The following is a 19,697-nucleotide window of genomic DNA, read 5'->3' on the forward strand; positions in this document are numbered from 1 at the left end:
TGCTATGGGTTGTCACCATATGATAGGGTCACGTAGCAAGACCATAATAAGCTATGACATGCTGTTGCAAAAGTTTCACTCGTAAAAAGAAATGTTAGGGCATCGTAACACTCAGTGTTTAGAACGCCAAAACTCGCTCTCTCTTAAACATGTCAAGTTTTCACATAAAGTTATCGTTAGCGGATATAATCCAGCAAATCCCCATTACACCTATAATCATGGGATCCCCTATCCATTGGCTGATACCAGTCAGATTTTCAAGAGATGTAATAACTAACTCCATCTTCTTACAGTATCAAAGCTAATGATCATAGAGTTCAAGGTATGCTCTTCTGACACAACTACTCTTGAGTTTAAAATATCTCATTACACTCACCCTTTCTCAATTTATTGACTTGAGCATTAGAGTGGTTGTTATAGACGCCAATCACTTTGCTTTCTTTTTTTTTCCAGATTGACTAATCGTAACACAATTTCATTTCGGCCACATCAATACTAATATAGGAACCATTGGGCCAAAAACATGGATGAGTCTTTTTATAACTAATTTCAAACTAAAACCCAAACGTACTCTCCCGATATCCATTCCATAATAAAGTCCTAAAGAGTAGAAATCGTTATCCTACTAAAACTTAACTACAAAATTTAAATCCCATTAAGATAAGACTACTGACAAATTATTTAAATGGATAACTTTAAGATATGAGATTTATCTTATTATCTCTTTCTTTTTTCTCTAAATTATTCTTAAATTTTTTAACTGATTTAAGAATTAAAGATTTTGTCCTAAACCACTCGTGTTTGTCTCTTATTTTGCACATCTATTTTATGGTGCATCAATTACTTAAATTTAAAGACATAAAATATAAACTTATGTACATTTTAAAACCATCAAAATATAATATATTAAGTTTTATACTAATAATTAATATTAATATATTTTTTAAATTACATATATTTAAAATTAAAATTAAATAGCATACATTTTCAGAAAATAAATATTAACCCTTTAAGTTTAAAATTTTTTTGACATAATCTATTATAAGCCAATTATTAAAAATAAAGATCATTTAGATAATTGTATTAAAAATATAACATCATATATTCTCAATAAAATTTTAATTATATAGTACGATAATTTCTTTTCACGTTAATTACGTTTTCAATATGATTGATAAAAGATTATATCATTAACAAAATTTTATAACATAATTTTAGGAATAAAAAATATAGAAATCATATTAAATTATATCCTAATAAAATTGTTAATTATATTATATGATGTCTGCTTTTTTTAATATAATTTATAAAAGATTTCAGCATCAATAAAAATTTATTACATAATTTTAAAATATAAAAATAATATAAAATTATATTATTAAAATAAAATAATAAATAGCTCGCTGCGCATAACTAGTTAAAAATGAGGCGACACGCGCGAACGCGGAGGTGAGCTGTAACCTTCTGTCCCAGCAAGCCACTCGCACCAGAACTCTATAAATGGACCCCCCATAAGCACCACCGTTCGCATTCGCCTCGTCTGCAGGTTTCACCACAGAGCAAATTTTTTGGTTTTTTAGAGAAAAAAAATTTTCCAAAAAATAAGAAAAAGAAAAAAGAAAAATCTCAATCTGAAAAACACTATATTGAATTTTTTTTTTTTAATTTAGGGTTTTGGGTTTTTAACTTTAGTCTAAGTTCGGTGGTCATCAAATCCAACGGTGGTTGTTTATCGTCTCTAACAAAAGATCAGAAAAGAAAAATGCCTCGCGCATCAAAGAGAAAAGCGGCCCCACTCCGCTCCCCCTCCGTCACATCAGCTGCTGACAATCGTGCTGGTATGGTGGTGCCCCCTTTCACCGTTCACTCTCATTCTCTCTCTCTTTCTCTTTTATTTGTATTAATAATAATAATAATAATAACTTTTTATTGTTCGAAACAGAAAGAAGATCCTTTTCGTTATTTGATTTCCGAGAAATCGATCGAGAATTTATTAAGATAACTTTTAAGATTTATATACTAATTGGAAGGATATAAAATTTAATAATGAAATTTGGAAGATTTAAATCTGAAAATTATTCACTGAGATGCGATGATCGACTTATTTGAATTTCGCGCGATTTACATGGAAAGGCTAAATGGCTGTGAAAGGCTTTCCTTTTATTGATTTGTCTGGTTTTGTAGGAAACTTATTTTAAGATCCTCTGGTAATTCCAAATCTTGTGTATTGCTTTTGTTTATTTTTAATCTTTAGTGTAACTGAGAGGTTTGATTTGGTTATTGGGTTTGGAACATTGGAGGCTTGATTTATTGATAGATAATGGATTTTGTTTATAAAGGGGTTATGTGAATATGTTTTTGACGTTAAATGAATTTTTCGTTTATTTTATTAATTTATTATTTTTTGAAGAGATGACAATCATTAAATGCTCAATAATTAGTCTTTAATTATTTGTAAATTTTCACTACTTAACATCATCTATTTATTTATCAAATCTCTTAGTTAGTTATTACCTTTTAAAATTTATACCTTTAAACAGCCGGTAGATAAATTTTAGTCTGAAATTAAACCAAGGGCTGTTTGGATAATTCCGGATATCCATGTACACTGTATTCCTGAATATTTCGTACCGGGTTACAAAAATTGCAAAATGGAATATGAAGCATTAGATGACTTGCATGTTAGGCTCTATCATTGGAACACATGATGCTCTTAAATTGTGAAATTAACCAAGGGCTTTTTGGGTAATTCTGTTTATCCATTTGCACTGTATTCCTGAATATTTCGTACTGGGATACAAAAATTGCAAAATAGAATATGAAGCATTAGATGACTTGTAAATTAAGCTCTATGATTTGAACACATGATGCTCTTAAATTGAGTTTATGTGTGATTCTTATTGTCAAGCTTTTTCATTGACAGATGGAAATGATGGGTGCTCTCAAAATTATTTTAACATGTCATCTGTTTCCTGATCTTGAATTGCAGCTCGTAATTAAAAGTCAAGCAACAATTGGCTATTTCTGTGGCTGAAGACATAATTTTTAGTTGGCATGAAGTTAACTTTTTTTAATTATCAAGCAGGTGCCACGTGTTAGCAAAATGCTCATAAAAAAGTGTTTTATAACGGCCTTTTCTGGTTGGAAACATGCATAGTTACATTTGATATGCTTAAATTGATTGAGGAAACCATACATTTCCCAGTTTCTAACCATATGTATGATCTTTTTTGAGTCTCAGGTAAGGCCAAATCGAAGGAGATTGAGCGGATAGATAACCTATTTGTTTTGTATGCAAATAACTCGTTAGGCATGATTGAGTAAGTTTCCCTTGTAATTGGTTTACATTAATTATTTCACTATTTTAATTAGTGCTAATATTTCATTGATTTACTTGGTCTTTTGGGAATCATATTTGTATCTCATTGTTTTAGCTATTGATGGTTCCAATTTACATGGTTTTTGGGATCATGTTTTTATCTATTGTTTTTGCTCTTGATGGTTCCCTTCTATGTGTTGCAGTTACAGTGTTAGCAGTGATATTAGCATATCAAGGCCGTACCATCTGCCAATAACCTTTAAATGTTAAACTGTGTGAATCATGATTCCAGGAAAAAACGTGTTCAATTAGTGCTAAAACTTTGGTTTGTTGATTTTCCATGTTTAAGAGAGGGAAGATAGTCTAGAATGCTTTTCTTTATTTTTTCCTTTTTCCTTCATTTTTTAATTGTTTTATATGGAAATTCTGCCTTGCTTTGTCTGTGGCATGCTTTGATTTGGCATAATCAGTTATGCACTGGAATATTAAATTTCTTCTGCTCTTATTTTGCTCAAACAGCCCGGAAGGAATTGAGGCTTTGTGTTCAGACATGAAAGTTCAACATACTGATGTTAGGATTCTGATGCTTGCATGGTATGTCATTTACTGTGGACCTGTCATGGAGTCTACTTTCATTGTCATTTACTTCTAAATCTCTACCTAATATTTTTGGTGCTTCTGTTTTTTAGGAAGATGAATGCTCAAAAGCAGGGTTATTTTACTCAAGTAAGCATCATTATAGCATGCATATAACCTTGTACATAAATATTCTTTTTGCTATTTGCTTCTCCTGCATGGTGAGTTGTTTGAGGACTTAAACATGTAGAGGATCAGCTGGCAAATTTAATTGTCTCTCTGTTAGGTATCATACATTGAGTCGTTTATGTCTTCTACTACAGTTATTGGACATCTCTGGAACAGATTTATGTTATTTGAAGAGGATCTAGGTTCTGATATATTGTATAGAAATCATGGACACTTTTTAATATCAAGTGTTTCAGGATGCTAATTGGGCGGCTTCCAAAATTGACAAAAGATTTACCAGAAGATATTGTACTTCTGTTGGACGAAACTCAGTCTCATAAAAACGTGAAAATAATATAATCTACTGATCTAGTGCTGAATCATCACATAGAGCTATGACATAATTTGTATGGAGATTATGTGGATTCATTAGTTATTGCATGAAATTGATCATGAAACCTCACTTCTTGCTAAGCTATAGTGTTGACAATCAAATTGTCTTCTATATTGCTTCTAACTATGTGTTTTATGAATGAACCAAATATATCTAAGATTGATTGTTTTTCAATAGTAAAAAGATTCAACAAAAAGTCATCGCAACAGGACATCAAAATTGAAGAAGAGTTAGGAGATATGCTTAAAAGAGGCCTTGAATAAAGCTCGAGTCAAACACATTCATAATAAAGGCATGATTAGCATCTATGCTCCAATTTGAGTGCTAGCATTATAGTGTAGGAAAGTCGATTATTTTGTATACCTATTTTGTCTATTATATATCTTATCTAGTAAGCATCATCATAGAGATACATATTCCTATTTAGTTAGCATGTTATAGGACCAAGTGTACATAAATATGCATTCAATTGTTTTGAGGAATAAGAAGAATCAAAGACTTCTGAATTATTATTTAAATTTTGTTTATTTAGAAAATTTAATTAGGAAAAGTATTACTATTGTTTGGGGTTTCTATTATCATTTAGATATATTTAAAGTTGTATTAGATTTAGTATTTTCCGAGTTACTATCAATTTTATATTCCTAGTTAGATTGATTAGTATTTTTCCAATTCGAGGATTTCTAATCCTAATACTTGTATGACTAGTTATTATACTATAGTTATCTATGTCCTTTAGGTATGTATAGAGATTTTATTATCTACAATTGAGTTTTGAGAATTGATAGAAAATTTAAGATTTGCTTCTCTTTTCTTTGAGTGGTCAGTGAGGCACCATGAAAAGATTCATTCTATAAAGATGGTGCAAGCTATTATATGAGAGGAATAATAATGGCCTTTTTATTTATTTATTTCAAAGTAAAGTCACGGTATCCTTATTGTAAACAGTCAATTATTTGGCGAAATTGAATTATTTCACGTGCTAATGTTTGTATTTCTCTTCACTTGTCATGATTCTTTTCCCTTTACTTATCAGGAAGAGTGGCGGACAGGGTTGAAGGCTCTTCATGCTGATAATCTCAACAAATTAAAGAAAGCACTCCCTGAGTTGGAGAAAGAGGTATTTATGCATGTCTCGAAACTGGAATAGTTACTGAAAGTCTCCTATGTATGATTCTGACTGCTAGAAATTGGGTGTGTTACTGTTTTTTGCACTCTCTATCCTTAAAAAGGTGGGCACACCAGCAAACTTCGAGGATTTCTATTCTTTTGCATTTCGATATTGCCTAACAGGTGAGCTTAGCATTGGCAAGGATACGCTGTATTTCATTGTATTTGCTTTGTGCCATTGGACTCGTGGCTCAATGGTCAAGTGCCTGCTTCATAGTGCAGGAGATTAGGGGTTTGAATGCCTACACCCCTTTTCCTTTTAAAGGAATTTCTGATGTATCAAAGAAAAAAAGGCATTTGCTTTGGGTTTCATGAACTTGTCAATTAATATCTTTATTTTCTTTTATTGTGATAGTTAATTTTCTATCATTTCATTATTTCAGAAGAGAAGCAAAAAAGTGTAGACATTGAGAGCATTTGTGAATTGTTGGATCTTGTACTTGGTTCCCAATTCCGAGCCGAGGTTGATTCATTAATTGAGTATCTAAAGGTAGTTTGTTGATGCCTCTACTATAATTTGTTAGCTTTAACCTATCTTGTTATCTGGATATCCATCCATGATATGTCTTATGACTTGTTAACTTGGTTGTCTGACAGATCCAGAGTGATTACAAGGTGATAAACTGGGACCAATGGATGAATTTTCTTCGATTTTTCAAGGAGGTACTTGATTATGTTTGCGGTCATATTTTCTGAATTCTTCTTGCATGTATCTTGCTCTTTGCTCTTTTTTAGATGATTCCCCCAAAACAACCCCCCCCCCCCAAAAAAAAAAGAGAAACGAATTTTGCTTTTAGATAATATAGGGGTACTTGAGAATCTATTTGCCCATATTCCCGTACCTGTATTTATTAGAGGTCCTATGCAATGGTTTTACCTTGTCAAATTTCTTACTTTGAGGTATGGAGTACTCTTGCTAATGTTGAACTCATAAATATGCACATATTAATAAATTCAAAAATTGCAAGAATTTTCCCCAGGGATTATAGCTTTATTTCTTCCTTCCTTTTCCTTTATGGAAGATACATTTGGCAATGATCTTTAATTATTTCTTCTTCTTTGCATGAATCAATGAATAGCAACTTCCATATGGCTTGGTCTTCTGCAATACCCAGTTATGCATTAACTGAGCTTCAATAAATATTTGGGGCTTTAAACTTGTTAACCTAGTTGGTCTACCTAAGAATGGCTTCATTATCTATGCGGGAAAGTCCTGTTTATATAGTTCAATTGATGGCTCAAGTGTTTGTACACTGACAATGTGCATAAATACCAACTTTCAGTAGGGTTATTTTGTAAATACCAGACTGTATGCTAGAAGTCTATTGAGCTTCATCAATTCTAAAGCATGTTTTGAAAAATTTAATCCCCTTTTACTTTGTGCAGATAAGGTTTCCAGATTTTGAAAAGTATGATGCAACACAAGCTTGGCCCTTGATCTTAGACAATTTTGTTGACTGGATGAAAGAAAAGCATAGTTAGTTTCAGCAATCCTTAGACCATTATGGTCCCCTGTTATAGGGTAAAATTCTGATACAGTAAGGTAATGTTAATTTTATTTTAATTGTCATTTGGGTTTATGTGGTGGTATTTAGTTGTTTCACTTGCTAATAACTTGAAATTGATTGATCTTTATGCAGGGGTTCGCCATAAACCTAACGAAAAGAGCGATTTTTTTCCTTTTCGATAAAACCACTGATACCAGGAATACTCGTGCTGGGCTCTCGAGACATATACATTATATGATTGTTTTGACAAAATTTTATGTCATTGTTCTATTATCTGCTTCATGTTTTGCCGAAATGTAGTAGTAAAGGGTATTCATATTCAAGCCGTCTGTCATATTTTAATTTGGAAGAGTATTATCAACTTCAGATGGAAAAAGGCCTGCAACATTTCAAGTGCATTATGTTTATAGATTCTGCAATTACTGTCGTGTTTTAGATTTAAAATTGATCACCTTATTGATGCTATGTGTCATAAACAGCCATTACTGTGATATTCCCATATCATCTGCTTCTGAAGAAATTAGAATCCCTTTCTCCACATCCCCAGAGAGACAAGCAATCAATGAAATTCACTTATCTGTCCCCATATCCTGTCTTTCCATTGAGCTTCTGTGGCAGAGTTTGTCTTTCTATTGAAATTCTAATATCATCAACTTTATTAATTGTCTGCAAATTATCATATTGGCAGCCAACCAAACCAATGCAATGCCACTTGCTCCCTGCATTCTTGCAATATAGCTTTCCCCTGACAGGTAAACTTGGATGATAACAGGGGATTGAGTGATTTTTCTAAGCAACATCTTCAGTTAATTTGACATGTAATGATGCCAACAGGGATCTTACACAGCCTAATGAGGAAAAGGTTCAGGCACTTAACAATAGTAACAGACAAGCATACTGATACCGTGTTTAGACCCGCCAAACTTCACATTTCCAAACGCAGCCCTCTTGAGCACAGGATCACCCATGCTAGCTTTTAAGCCTCACTCTTCAGAGCTCTAAACAATGGCTAACAGGGTGTTGGTGTTAATCTTTTGGTCTAATCAACCTATTTATGGTCTTCCCAAGCCCCAGATCCTGAAGCTCCCTTTGGAGACATCAAACTTTTACCAAAACTTTGCCTGAAACCTATTCATGGAAACCTGAAACTTTACCTCCATCAACGATACCCTCACAACATTTTCTCCAAGATGGTTAATGCTACTAGTCGCGCAGCCTTCATAAGTTCTGGCATTCAAGTAACTAGAAAAAGAGAAATTAATTTAGCTGGCCTTGATCTTGGCCGGGAATTTCCTAATACACCAGAAGACATGTCAAGCCTTTCATTGCTGTTTCAGGAGGGGTACAATTTTAAAGACAACCTCACAAGTTCTCTTAGCTGCAAGAGTTTATTTTTGCTGGAAGGTTTTTCTTAGCTGATGTGCATAGGGAATACTCAGTTGATGCCATTAGAAAATATGTTAATTCCTTCAATCCAATGTACATTGATGTGCATAAGGAATACTTCAGCCACAGTCGAAAGTTCTTTGCTTTAGGACAAGTCTACCAATATAAGGACTGGCTATGGTATATCAGCCTGGATTCAAGCTAGGGTACCTCTCTAGAGAATCAAGGGCCCCTTTGGGTATGAAAAGAACTGGAACCTCTCAACTGAAGGCATGGCTCTTTAGCTACCTGCAATTTCTAACTCATGAACTAAAGCCATAAGCAATTTTTTTTCTTTTATATAATTGACTCTATCTGAATTCCAAACTTGATAACTTTTCACAATGAATCCTATATATATCTATCATGACAATTATCACTATAATGATTGCATTGAATCATTTCTGATCATGTTGGTTTTCTACTCTTTACAACCAGAGGTGAAATGTTGAATGCGGCACATCTTAAAAGCCTTCTGCCAAATAAACTCTGCTCAATTTTTAAGTGGCGAGTTTCAAATATTATATTAATTAAATTTCAATCATATCTACAAATAAATTTAAAAAAAAAACACAATTTAATGGCATCGATTAGTGTTATTAGGGCTGAGCAGAATCCGGTTCAAACCGAAAAAACCGACCGAACCGAACCGATTTGAAAATTTGGTTCGGTTTTTTATATATTTCGGTTCGGTTCGGTTTTAAATTTCAGAAATTTTGGTTATTTCGGTTCGGTTCGGTTTTGATCAGAAAAAAACCGAAAAAACCGAACCGAACCAATTAGGAATAATAATATGTTTTTTCAATAATATAGAGAAATTAAATTATATTAAAATTAAAATATTTTAATTAAATTTTAAAATACTAAAAATAAAGTTTAAAAAATTAAAAAAATATTAAAAATCGAAACCGATCAAACCGAACCGAATCGAACCGAATCAGACCGGTTCGGTTCGATTCGATTTCTGACCAAAATCGGTTCGATTCGGTTTTCATAAAAACTAAAATTTTGATTTTTGGTTTATTCGGTTCGGTTTGGTTTTGAACCGAACCGACCGAATGCTCACCCCTACATAGTGTTATTTTCAAGAGAGTCAAATAAATAAAATAAATACTTTTTCCATTATATAAAAATAGACTTATTTTTTTATTTATCTTAAATTGTAAATGGCTTTTCTTTATAAATTAGTATTAATAATTTATTTAATAACTTGGTGATATCCTCTTATTTAATGTGTTAAAATTTTTTAATAATTATAAAAAAATTTTAACAAAATAATTTAATTAGATACTATATCGATTATGGAGTTTGTATGAGTAAAACTTATATGAAATCAAGAATTTTATCAAAATTATTATGATTTTGATAATAGTCTAATTCTGTCACTAAACTGTGTGTATTTTATCTCTATAAAAATAACAGGTCATTAATACTAATATACTAACATTTATTAGATTCTCGTGAGCTATACACAAACAATAATTAAACCCTAATATCAAACAAATTGAATTCCATCATATAAATCATTTGCCACCATTCAGTTCTATGAACTTGCACAATTATTTTTTTAAAAAAAGGGAGATTTAAATTTTTTTGATACTTGCAGTTATCTCCATTTCCCAATCTTCAACATCATTCATCACTTGCCCATGCCCTTGAAGCTGCAAAACAAAACAATTCTTTGTCAACTTCACCTTACTGAAAACGACATCATTTTAAACAAAAAAAAGTTACTGAACAAAAGGAGAAGTAAATTAAGATTCCAAATTTACCTTGGGTTGAGATTTTCCAGCCTGCATCAAAACTAAGGGCCCAAAAGAAATACCCACGAAGCCCAAGGGCCTGAGCAAACCCTAATTTAGTAGTGGTGGACAATTCATCATCATACCCAATCCATGATGTTCCAACATATGAATATGTAGACACTGTTTCCACATCATATACCACTGTTGCTCCATTCTCCTTGTTGAACTTCTCCACCTGGGAATATGTCAACACACCTTCTTCTCCGGGCCCAACTCCGACCGCCGGTGCTCCGATTCCGTTTACATTCGGGTCTTTCAGCTTCCAAGTCCTCCCATACAATGGCAGGCCCATAACCACCATCTGCGGCGGCATTCCAGCCTTGATCCATGACCTAAGCCCATAGCTTGTGCTTATATTACTCTTTGGATCATACAATAAAGCTTGGGCCCCTGTAGCTGTAGTGTCCCATGAACCATGATAATCATAACACATTACATTAATCCAGTCCAAGTTTTTCTTCATCGGCTCCACCGGGAACTTCCGGTACGTCTCGGCCCATAAGAACTCGACGGAGAAGTACACGGCCGCCGTGAGCAATAAAGGAGGCTTTTTTGTGGATTTAGCCTCCGTTTGGATCACATTACGCCATTCTTCAAACAACTGGCCCAAGTCTTGCATCTCTTTTGGGTCCTTAGGAAACTCCCAATCAAGATCTAGCCCATCAAATCCAAATCTTCTTGCTACTTCAATAGCTGAATTTATGAACACTTTACGTGACTTTGCCTCTGATGCCATCCTAGCAAACAGCTTAGGATCAGCACCTCCTCCGGCAATAGAGATTAGGGTTTTCACCGGCGGATCTTTACGGTGAAGGGTGGTTGCAAAGTTGTGGAGGAGAGCCGCGGTCGAATCAGGTATTTCGAACTTGAAAGTGACATTATTTGGCGAGAGAAAAGCATAGTAGATATGAGTGAACAAACTTGTGTCTATGACAGAAGGTGGAAATGTTTGAGACCATGAAGGCCAATAAGCGCCTTTGACTGCCGGAGGTGACGCCATGATGCGTGTTGATCCGGCGGCGATGTTCAAGAGGACAATAATTGAAAGAAAACGTAGAAGCTTGAGGCCAGGCATTGCTTGGATATGTGAAATGCATAGTATGTATGAGAATATATGTAGCATAAAATATCTAGACATTAGTGGATGTTGACATGTACTTGGACATGACATATATGGAGCTTTATTGTTCGAATTGAAGTGGGTTTGCCTTTTTTTTTTTTTTTTGTTGATATTAAGGTTAACCATTAATTATAAAATGACGAATCCAAAAAAAAAAATTTAACTTCTTTAACGTTTGGCTTGGATGAATTCGTTGACCATATGATTTAGTCCTTTGATGAATATTAGGGGATTAGGTAAGGGATTAGCTTGTCGAGAAGCAATAGAGGCTGTGACCTATTCAGCGTTTGTGCTAAGAATATTCAAAGATGGGATTTTGATTAAGAATATTTAATATTTTCTTGCAATAGCTTTGATTATAAGAAAAACTGCTGCTTCATTAACGTATTGTTCTTATATTCAAAGTGGCAGGATAGGAATTTCAATTAAGTAAAAGAAAAAAACAATAAATTCAAAATGCTAAGTTATTTATCTAGAATAATTCAGGATTTTTTTCAAAAATAACTTCATGTTAAATATTGAAATATTTTTATATTTTTTAATAGATTTCAAACAAGGTTAGTGAATAAATAAACTAAATAAGAAAAATACACTTTTTAAGAAAATTGTGTGAACCAAATAATTTTTTTTTTTTAAAATTCTCAATATTTAGCTATTATGGACTAATTGTTTAGGCCAACTTGTCTAAGATAACATTGACATTATATAATGCATAAGACAAACTTTGAAAAGCAATTAAATGGACCACATGAAACACAAGGAATAAACAAGAAGAAAAAGTTTCTAAGTCCAATAATTTTCTATTTACATATGATTAAAAATATTGTCCTTTTTCTCCTTAGAGCGTGAAGTGGTCATTATATATATAACCATAATTATTAATAATATATGCAAATAATAATGTGGAAGCTTTTAGCTATGTCTTTTTGTGCTTGTCCTCCATTAGTGTCAGCTTGTGGAGAAGAGAACAACACTTAGGAAAGTGAAGGGACAAGTGGAAGCTCCATCCTTCTAAATAAAATATTGGAACTTAATTTCCACTACAGAGTTTCTAAATCTAATGCTAATAAGATAAAAGAGTAACATTATCAAATGATTTTATGAAAACCGTGTCTAAATTTCTGTTTAAATCAATCAAACGGTTGGCTCTTTTATGCTCCTTGTGCTTCCAAATGAACAGGAATTATAACTGGAAACAGACTTTATAAAAGCTCTCTGCAAGGTTCTGAAGAATTTATTAATGAGTTTGAATCTGTAGCCAAGCTTCAACACAGAAATCTGGTGAGGTTGCTAGGAGTTTGCTTCGAAGAAGAAAAGAATGAGCTTGTTCCCAACAAAACCCTTGATTTACATTCTCCAAAATCGCTAATCTAATTTATTTTAGTTAAGACCAAGATATATATACACCCTATTTCCATCCCATTTCCTACCAATGTATAGGATGTCACAGGTAGAATGCAATGAAATTTATATCACAGTACAATGAAATATTTGATGATATTATGTTTCATAACAATGACAATTAAATGATCATGTAGGTGTGCTTCCTGTTCAATCTTGCCATCTCGACTCAGTTCTACACATTCAGCTCAATAAAATACAGATAAACAGTGATAACAACACCTATGGTGAGTAACCTCATATTTAACATGAGTTAGGAACTCTTGACAATTTCAAGCAAAAGAAATACTTGAATTAGGACTGCTATTTGATTAGTATCCCTTCAATCTTCACTTGTCTATATCTGACAAACTTGGAAAAACTGAGTTATCATGAAAATGCTGAAGCTTATACATTTATACATAAAAGGATGCTTAACCTACATGAAACCAAAAATTTTCTATTAAAATCGATGTTTTCTCAAAATTGATGGTGAATGTTGTAATTAAACTATTGCATGGCCAAAAATCAAAACAAATATGTATCAGTTATATGGACCCAGGGTTCACTGCATATATCTGGGAGGATTAAATTTTGCCACTGTTACATTTATCACAAATTCATTAACAGAGGGCAGATTAGGTGACACAAAACTCACTTGTATTAAAGATTACACCAAAATTTGCTTCTCTACTTGCTTATGAGGCTGCAAATCTACTAGAAATTCTGAAATCACATTTCACATTTATAATCAATGGGCCAGAACCCTCAACTTAAGAACACAGTTACCTATTAAACCTATGAAATCGATTTCTTAGAAAGACGGGAATGATTAGCAATTTGTCTCCGCCATTGATGAATAGGTACCTGCCGAGCAACCCAAGGGAATGACTTAATTTGATGAAAATTACACTAAATAATTAACTGAGATGAAGAAATTAGGCTGATGGCCCAACACGTTTTTTTTTGCTAGAATTGCACATTACTATTGGATGAAAGAATGAATATGAAATGAATCTTACTGCAGGGAAGCCACCATAATCCCCAGGCTCTGTTATATCCTTGGTAACACAACTATTAGCAGCCAGCCGGACCTGCAATATATCAAATCACATAAATAATGACCTGTACTACACTCTCCATCATTTGTGGTAGAGGAGGCCTATAATGCAACAGTCAAGGCCACTAGTGGAATCTGTTTCTACTCTTAACCATAGAAGCAACTTAACTGGAACGGAAACAGACTTTAAGTTGCCCCAAAAAAAACTAGTAAAATAATTTTATCTCCACTCTCCATGTAAATGCATGAAAGGATATAAAACAATTGCCTTTGTTGAACACACCTAAATTGAAAATATTTTAGTGCCTGATTGAACCCTGATAGATTGCAAGAATACAAAATATAAAATCAAATAAAAGTAAAGGTGCCTAAAAAACTCCAGAGAAAAAAAAGAAATAAATCAATTGACTCATTGTTCATCACTTGCTTGCAACCAATTATGTACCTTTGATGTGATAGAGGCATGATCACGAACCGCTACCCTTCCCCCTAAAGTAACATAATCTCCTATCCTAAAAAGGAACAAACAGGTAAAGGGATATAAATTAGCTTTTCCTTAAAAATCATCAAAAAATCTACACACAGAAATTCATAACAGTTGAATGGATAACTTAAGGACAGCCAAAAGAAAAGGTGTGGCATAAATAGCTAAAGATGTCTTAGAAGCAACATACGTCACAGAACCAGCAATTCCAACTTGTCCACAGAGCAAGCAGCTCTTTCCAATAACTACATTATGAGCAATCTGCAAAGCCAACAATGATGTCACAGCATTACGTCAACAATCAAACAACTATGCAAAGGGACAAAATCTCACTTGGACTAAATTGTCTATCTTTGAATGATCACCAATAACCGTGTCCCTCCAGCTGCACAACAAATATGTGCATACTTAGTGCTACATATTGGATAATGTCCAAGTGCAAGTTAGTTTACTGTTTAGCATACAAGTGCGACAACTTGAAGATTTAATTCCAAATACTCCTACCTGCCTCTATCGATGCACGTATTTGCCCCAATCTCTACATGATTTCCTATCTTAGCATTCAGAAGCTGCATAATAGACACAATAAGATACTTTAGCCAAAATACAAAAAGGAACCACTGAACTAGATATATGAGGCACTGACTCGGTCTCTCCAAATGGGGGAAAGAAATGGACAAGACCTTAGATTTAGCAATTCTGTCCCGAAGTAAATCATTGGGAGAAAAAGAAAAAGACAGGGAGAGAGAGAGAGCAGTAGAACAACTTTTGGGTTTCAACTGAGTAATATATTAAAAGCCAAACAGTAATAAAAGTTCAACATAGAACTTCCAAAATTACATATTTGACACAAAATGCATCCCAACGTATGAAGCAGTCCTAACTTGAGGCTTAGTGTAAGTTTATGACTACAAAGGAGAAAGAGAACAAAATTAACTGTGCCCTGAAAATTAAAAAATATCACTAACTTGAGGTTTCTTCACCATGCTTCCCTGCTCATCCACAAAAAAACCAAATCCTGTAGGGAAAAAAAGAACAGTAACAATTTTTAGGGCAAAAATTGCAGTTATACTGATCCTTGGAGTTATTTTTATTTTTAGCTGGCATCCATATTCCATATATAATAATCAGGACATGAAGCATGTAACGTATTAAAAGACAAGTAAAAAAATATAATAAAGCACCAAACAGTATTTCATTGATTCAGCACATTTTTTATTTTGAAACAGCAATAAGAGGGCTTTGTGTCAGGATATTCTTTGAAAGAAGAGACGGTAAAAGTGGCAAACAAATAGCAATTATCAATTAGAACAAGTTGAAATTTTCCTATAACTGCTTTTTTATTTTGTAGTTTTATAGGAAAGACAAACAAATTCAAAGTAATCCAGCCCCACCATCTTGACCAATGCAAACTCCATTGTGGATTACACAATGATCACCTATAGTGCAATTGCTAAGTGAAACATTATACCTGCATAAAACACAGAATTTCTGTTTACAACTAAAGCTAGTAACTATAAAATCAACATGGCTAGTGATCCAAAGACACTTTTTCGCGGAAATAAGATATCATACCCTATCTTTGTTGATTGACCAACAGTAACAGCAGGTCCAATAACGGCTCCTGATCCAACATAAACATTCGCATCCAGTACAGCTTTGGAATGAACAATCGCACCGATTTCCATAATTGCTGTTGGGTCGACACGAGCTGATTTGTGGAAGGTTCCACCTCCATTACCCCATCTTGAAAACTCATCGTGATTTGTTCCAGCACCATCTGCTAATCTTCGACGCACAGCAGACGAGAGTTAATGTCTAATAGTTTCCGTCTCAGACACATTTTGTCGAACACCTTTCCTGAATAAGAGAATAAGGAGCTCAAGCCTCAAGGAAAACACATTCATACAGACTTACCAATTCGAGAGACCAAAGGCATCGAGCACTGGTAACGGATAGCAGGACCACCAAGCAATGCACATAAAGCGCGAACACGTTCCACAATTGGGTTCACTGGAGTACGATAGAAGAAGAGATTGGAGGCGCCGATATAGTATGATCTGTTGGCAGAAATTGCCATTGCAAATGTGATTAGCAGTAGCCGGAGTAGGACATTGAAGGGACGATCTTTGCTTCCTTTGTTTTTGAATAACAGAATGTATACGCTTTACAATTTACTTATTTAGAAAGGATGACTGATGAAAAGGCAGCTAGCGGCGCCACCGAAATAAAAGAAAAAGAAAATGAAGTAAAATTTACAATTTAATCTCAAATTTTCACACTAATTACAACTTAATTCATAATTTTTTCAAATGAACAATTTAGTCCCAAATATGGGATTATCATGAACAATTTTTTTTCTAAAATTAATAATTTGAGTCTCAAGATAAAAACTAAATTTGATTTGATTGACTTTTTTAATATCAAAGTTACAATTTAATTATATAAAATTAAAAGTTTTTTTAATTTTTGCTAGGGGCAAAAGAGGCTTATTAAATAATAAAGTAGTACAAGCCCACATACATAAAGAAACACTAAAAGACCATAGGCCCAAGTATAAGAAAAAAGCAACGCATGCCCAAAGAAAATAACCGGTCCAAAACTAACCCTAAAAGCAACAGGGTACTTGACCTGCAACAACAACTTGGTAGGAAGATTACTCAGCGTCGTCGGCTTCGACAGATGCTAGACCACCAGGGAGGAAGACAAAGGATTGCGCAGTCATTTGAGTAGAGCTTGATGAAAACAAGCAAGTTTCGAATTATTCAAGAGACCGAAAGAACGCTTTCCAAAAGGAACTAGTATCGAATCTTTCTTGAAACCATTGCATGCATTGGCAAGGAGAAGACTGAAACAGCACGAAGCAATGACAGAGCCTCAAAAACATACTTCAAAGATACTTATGGGAGCCTACCCACAATGAAACAACTTGCAAGAAAAGCCAAGAAACATAAAGAAAAAAAAATCCTCAAGAGGACTCATGCAATTCATGCTCACGCAATATGGAAGCCTATCAGTATAAAATGTGCATTTTTTAATATTATTATACAATTCATGCTCACTCAACTTATGTAAAATAAGTTTAACATGCCTATAATCATTCAAGTTTCGACTATAAATCAATATATCATCAAAATACACAACTACAAACTTACCTAAATAATTACGTAAAATATGATTCATTAATCTCATAAATGTGGTAGGTGCATTAGTTAGGCCAAAAACATCACTAACCATTCATATAAATCATATTTAGCCTTAAAAAGCAATTTTCCATTTATCACCTAACTTTATCCTAATTTGATGATAACCACTTTTCAAATTAATTTTAGTAAAGAAAACAGCATTACATAATTCAAGCATATCATCTAATCTAGGAATGGGATGGCGATACTTTACAGTGATTTTATTGATCGTAGGACAATTAACACACATGCGTATTGTTCTATTTTTCTTTGGAACCAGCAAAACAGACATTGCGCATGAACTGAGGCTCTCCCTGATATGTTCCTTAGCCAGCAACTCATCAACTTGTCTTTGCAATTCCTTCATCTACTCAAGATTACTTCGGTAAACTGGATGGTTTAGAATCTGAGCTCCAGAAATAAAATCAATATGATGTTCTATTTCCCTAATGGGCGGTAATCCAGATGACACCTCCTCAGAAAATACATTCGCAAAATCCTGCAACAATTTAAAAAAGAACTAGGCAATTTATCAGTAGGGTTAGTCTCAATTATAAAGTTGGAACTAAAATGCAACATTATTAAAACTCTTTTCCTAAATATGCTTTCTTTAACTCTCTCTTTACAATAAAATGAAGACTTGCTGAATTTTTCGCTCTTCTCACTCAACTCTCCTTTTACCTCTATACTCACTAATGTTTTCTCTCCTGCACAACTCTCACTTTTACCCTTACCCGTGCAGTCACTCTTTTTTGGGCCATTCGAAACCTTCTTTTTATTATTAGCCTCTTTTCTCTCATTCTTTTTACTTGTCTCACCTCTCTTACCCAATTTAGCATATTGTTGTAATTTTACTTGATCTGCATATACATCTTTAGGAGATAATGGTACAAGTATATATGTAATGGTCAGCTGCTTGGGATGTGGGAGACGTCCCACATTGGTGGTTTACGGCAAATTGAAATTATATATAATAATTAGCACGAAACTACTAAATAACTTGGGTTAACCATTTTGGACCAAGCGGAAAGTAAGTCCAAAAGTTATTTGGGTCGGGTTGTTTCAATTGGTATCAAAGCCACCCTGGGTCGAAAAATTATGCAGAGTTAGTGGACCTGCGAGGAAAGGGCTATCCGTATGAGACGAGGTGGAGCCGCCCGAGATACTAGCGAACTACAATATCCGAGAGTTTGGTCCTGATTTAGTAATTGTATCTAATTCAGTTGCGACGAGGACGTTGCAAATTTAGCAGGATAGAATGCAAGGGTCAGCTGCTTGGAATGTGGGAGACGTCTCACATCGGCGGTTTACGGCAAATTGAAATTGTATATAATAGCTAGCACGAAACTACTAAATAATTTTGGTTAACTATTTTGGGCCAAGTGAAAAATAAGTCTAAAAGTTATTTGGGTATGGCTGTTTCTGTAATACCCGGCTAGACTCCAGCATCGGAATTCCTACTGTCCAGCGGAATCTCGGATGTCGGGACACTCTAGAAGGGTAAGAATATATTTTTCTAAAATGTTTTTATGTATTTTATGATTTTAAGTGAGAAACAAATTGAGTTTTGAATGAAAAAGACCATAGAGGGAAAATCCAGGTTCGGCCGCCGAACCTCATGTTCGGCTGCCGAACATGCATGAGTTTTGGATTCACCTTCGGCTTCCGAAGGTGGCCTGGCCAGCCACCTATAAAAGGCCCTATGGCCGAAAATGGGCGAGTTTCTCTCCTATTTTCGGCCAACGGTGAGTCCATGCCCTCCCATGGTTGGTTTTGATGATTTTCCTCAAATCTTTCAAGTTTTAACGAGTTCTAACTTGGTTTTGAAGATTTTTGGAGCTAAGATCAAGATTTGAAGCTTGGAGAACCAGGAGCTCTCTTCCTCCATTTCTCCAAGTTTAGGTCGCCTCCCCTCTCGATCTTCAAGAGGTAAGAGTAGATCTTTAGCTCATTCCATGTTTTAAACAAGTTTTATGAGATTTTTGGGGTAGAAATGCATGTTTAGGTTAATGTTAAGTTTATGGTTGATGTATGTTGTATGAGTTGTTATTTATGTAGTTGTTGGGGTTTAGGATAGTTTGAGACCCCTATATGCTCATGTAT

General features: G+C 34.1%; 3 protein-coding genes across 4 annotated transcripts; 1 reads left to right on the forward strand and 2 right to left on the reverse strand.

Annotated features, from left to right (window-relative positions):
- The first annotated feature begins 1,543 nt into the window (after positions 1-1,543).
- LOC110631237 (DCN1-like protein 4) lies at positions 1,544-7,562 on the forward strand. The gene is made up of 10 exons (XM_021778990.2): positions 1,544-1,838; positions 3,242-3,320; positions 3,839-3,913; positions 4,009-4,045; positions 5,494-5,577; positions 5,690-5,750; positions 6,011-6,117; positions 6,225-6,290; positions 7,014-7,170; positions 7,268-7,562. Exons 1-9 carry the CDS (start codon positions 1,763-1,765, stop codon positions 7,107-7,109), a joined length of 681 nt encoding a protein of 226 aa, XP_021634682.1. The 5' UTR covers positions 1,544-1,762; the 3' UTR covers positions 7,110-7,170; positions 7,268-7,562.
- Positions 7,563-9,990: 2,428 nt separating this feature from the next.
- On the reverse strand, positions 9,991-11,529 carry LOC110631051 (class V chitinase CHIT5b). The gene is made up of 2 exons (XM_021778758.2): positions 10,333-11,529; positions 9,991-10,221 (listed from the first exon to the last, which is right to left on the reverse strand). Exons 1-2 carry the CDS (start codon positions 11,501-11,503, stop codon positions 10,193-10,195), a joined length of 1,200 nt encoding a protein of 399 aa, XP_021634450.2. The 5' UTR covers positions 11,504-11,529; the 3' UTR covers positions 9,991-10,192.
- Positions 11,530-12,951: 1,422 nt separating this feature from the next.
- LOC110630881 (probable UDP-3-O-acylglucosamine N-acyltransferase 2, mitochondrial) lies at positions 12,952-16,720 on the reverse strand. Of its 2 annotated transcripts, none has more exons than XM_021778513.2 (10): positions 16,327-16,720; positions 15,985-16,192; positions 15,804-15,880; positions 15,378-15,427; positions 14,914-14,978; positions 14,743-14,794; positions 14,600-14,670; positions 14,371-14,437; positions 13,888-13,959; positions 12,952-13,732 (listed from the first exon to the last, which is right to left on the reverse strand). In XM_021778513.2, the coding sequence occupies exons 1-10, from the start codon at positions 16,487-16,489 to the stop codon at positions 13,664-13,666; spliced, it is 894 nt and encodes a 297-aa protein (XP_021634205.1). In that variant the 5' UTR covers positions 16,490-16,720; the 3' UTR covers positions 12,952-13,663. The 2 variants fall into 2 exon arrangements, with proteins under 2 accessions (XP_021634205.1, XP_021634206.1); XM_021778514.2 differs by having other exon boundaries at positions 15,985-16,189; positions 16,327-16,706.
- Positions 16,721-19,697: the final 2,977 nt, after the last annotated feature.

This window comes from Manihot esculenta, chromosome 14 (assembly GCF_001659605.2).
Source record: "Manihot esculenta cultivar AM560-2 chromosome 14, M.esculenta_v8, whole genome shotgun sequence".
NCBI lineage: Eukaryota > Viridiplantae > Streptophyta > Magnoliopsida > Malpighiales > Euphorbiaceae > Manihot > Manihot esculenta.

What these genes read in the sequence shown, in the direction of transcription:
- LOC110631051 (XM_021778758.2), bottom strand. Translation starts at nt 11,503, where the DNA reads ATGTCTAGATATTTTATGCTACATATATTCTCATACATACTATGCATT. An exon ending in CTGGAAAATCTCAACCCAAG is followed by an intron (nt 10,222 to 10,332) that starts GTAAATTTGGAA and finishes TTTGTTTTGCAG; the next exon opens with CTTCAAGGGCATGGGCAAGT.
- LOC110630881 (XM_021778513.2), bottom strand. Translation starts at nt 16,489, where the DNA reads ATGGCAATTTCTGCCAACAGATCATACTATATCGGCGCCTCCAATCTC. An exon ending in GCCTTTGGTCTCTCGAATTG is followed by an intron (nt 16,193 to 16,326) that starts GTAAGTCTGTAT and finishes GTCGAAGATTAG; the next exon opens with CAGATGGTGCTGGAACAAAT. An exon ending in ATTATGGTGGCTTCCCTGCA is followed by an intron (nt 13,733 to 13,887) that starts GTAAGATTCATT and finishes GTTGCTCGGCAG; the next exon opens with GTACCTATTCATCAATGGCG.
- LOC110631237 (XM_021778990.2), top strand. Translation starts at nt 1,763, where the DNA reads ATGCCTCGCGCATCAAAGAGAAAAGCGGCCCCACTCCGCTCCCCCTCC. An exon ending in ATTTCGATATTGCCTAACAG is followed by an intron (nt 5,751 to 6,010) that starts GTGAGCTTAGCA and finishes TCATTATTTCAG; the next exon opens with AAGAGAAGCAAAAAAGTGTA. An exon ending in TTCTTCGATTTTTCAAGGAG is followed by an intron (nt 6,291 to 7,013) that starts GTACTTGATTAT and finishes TACTTTGTGCAG; the next exon opens with ATAAGGTTTCCAGATTTTGA.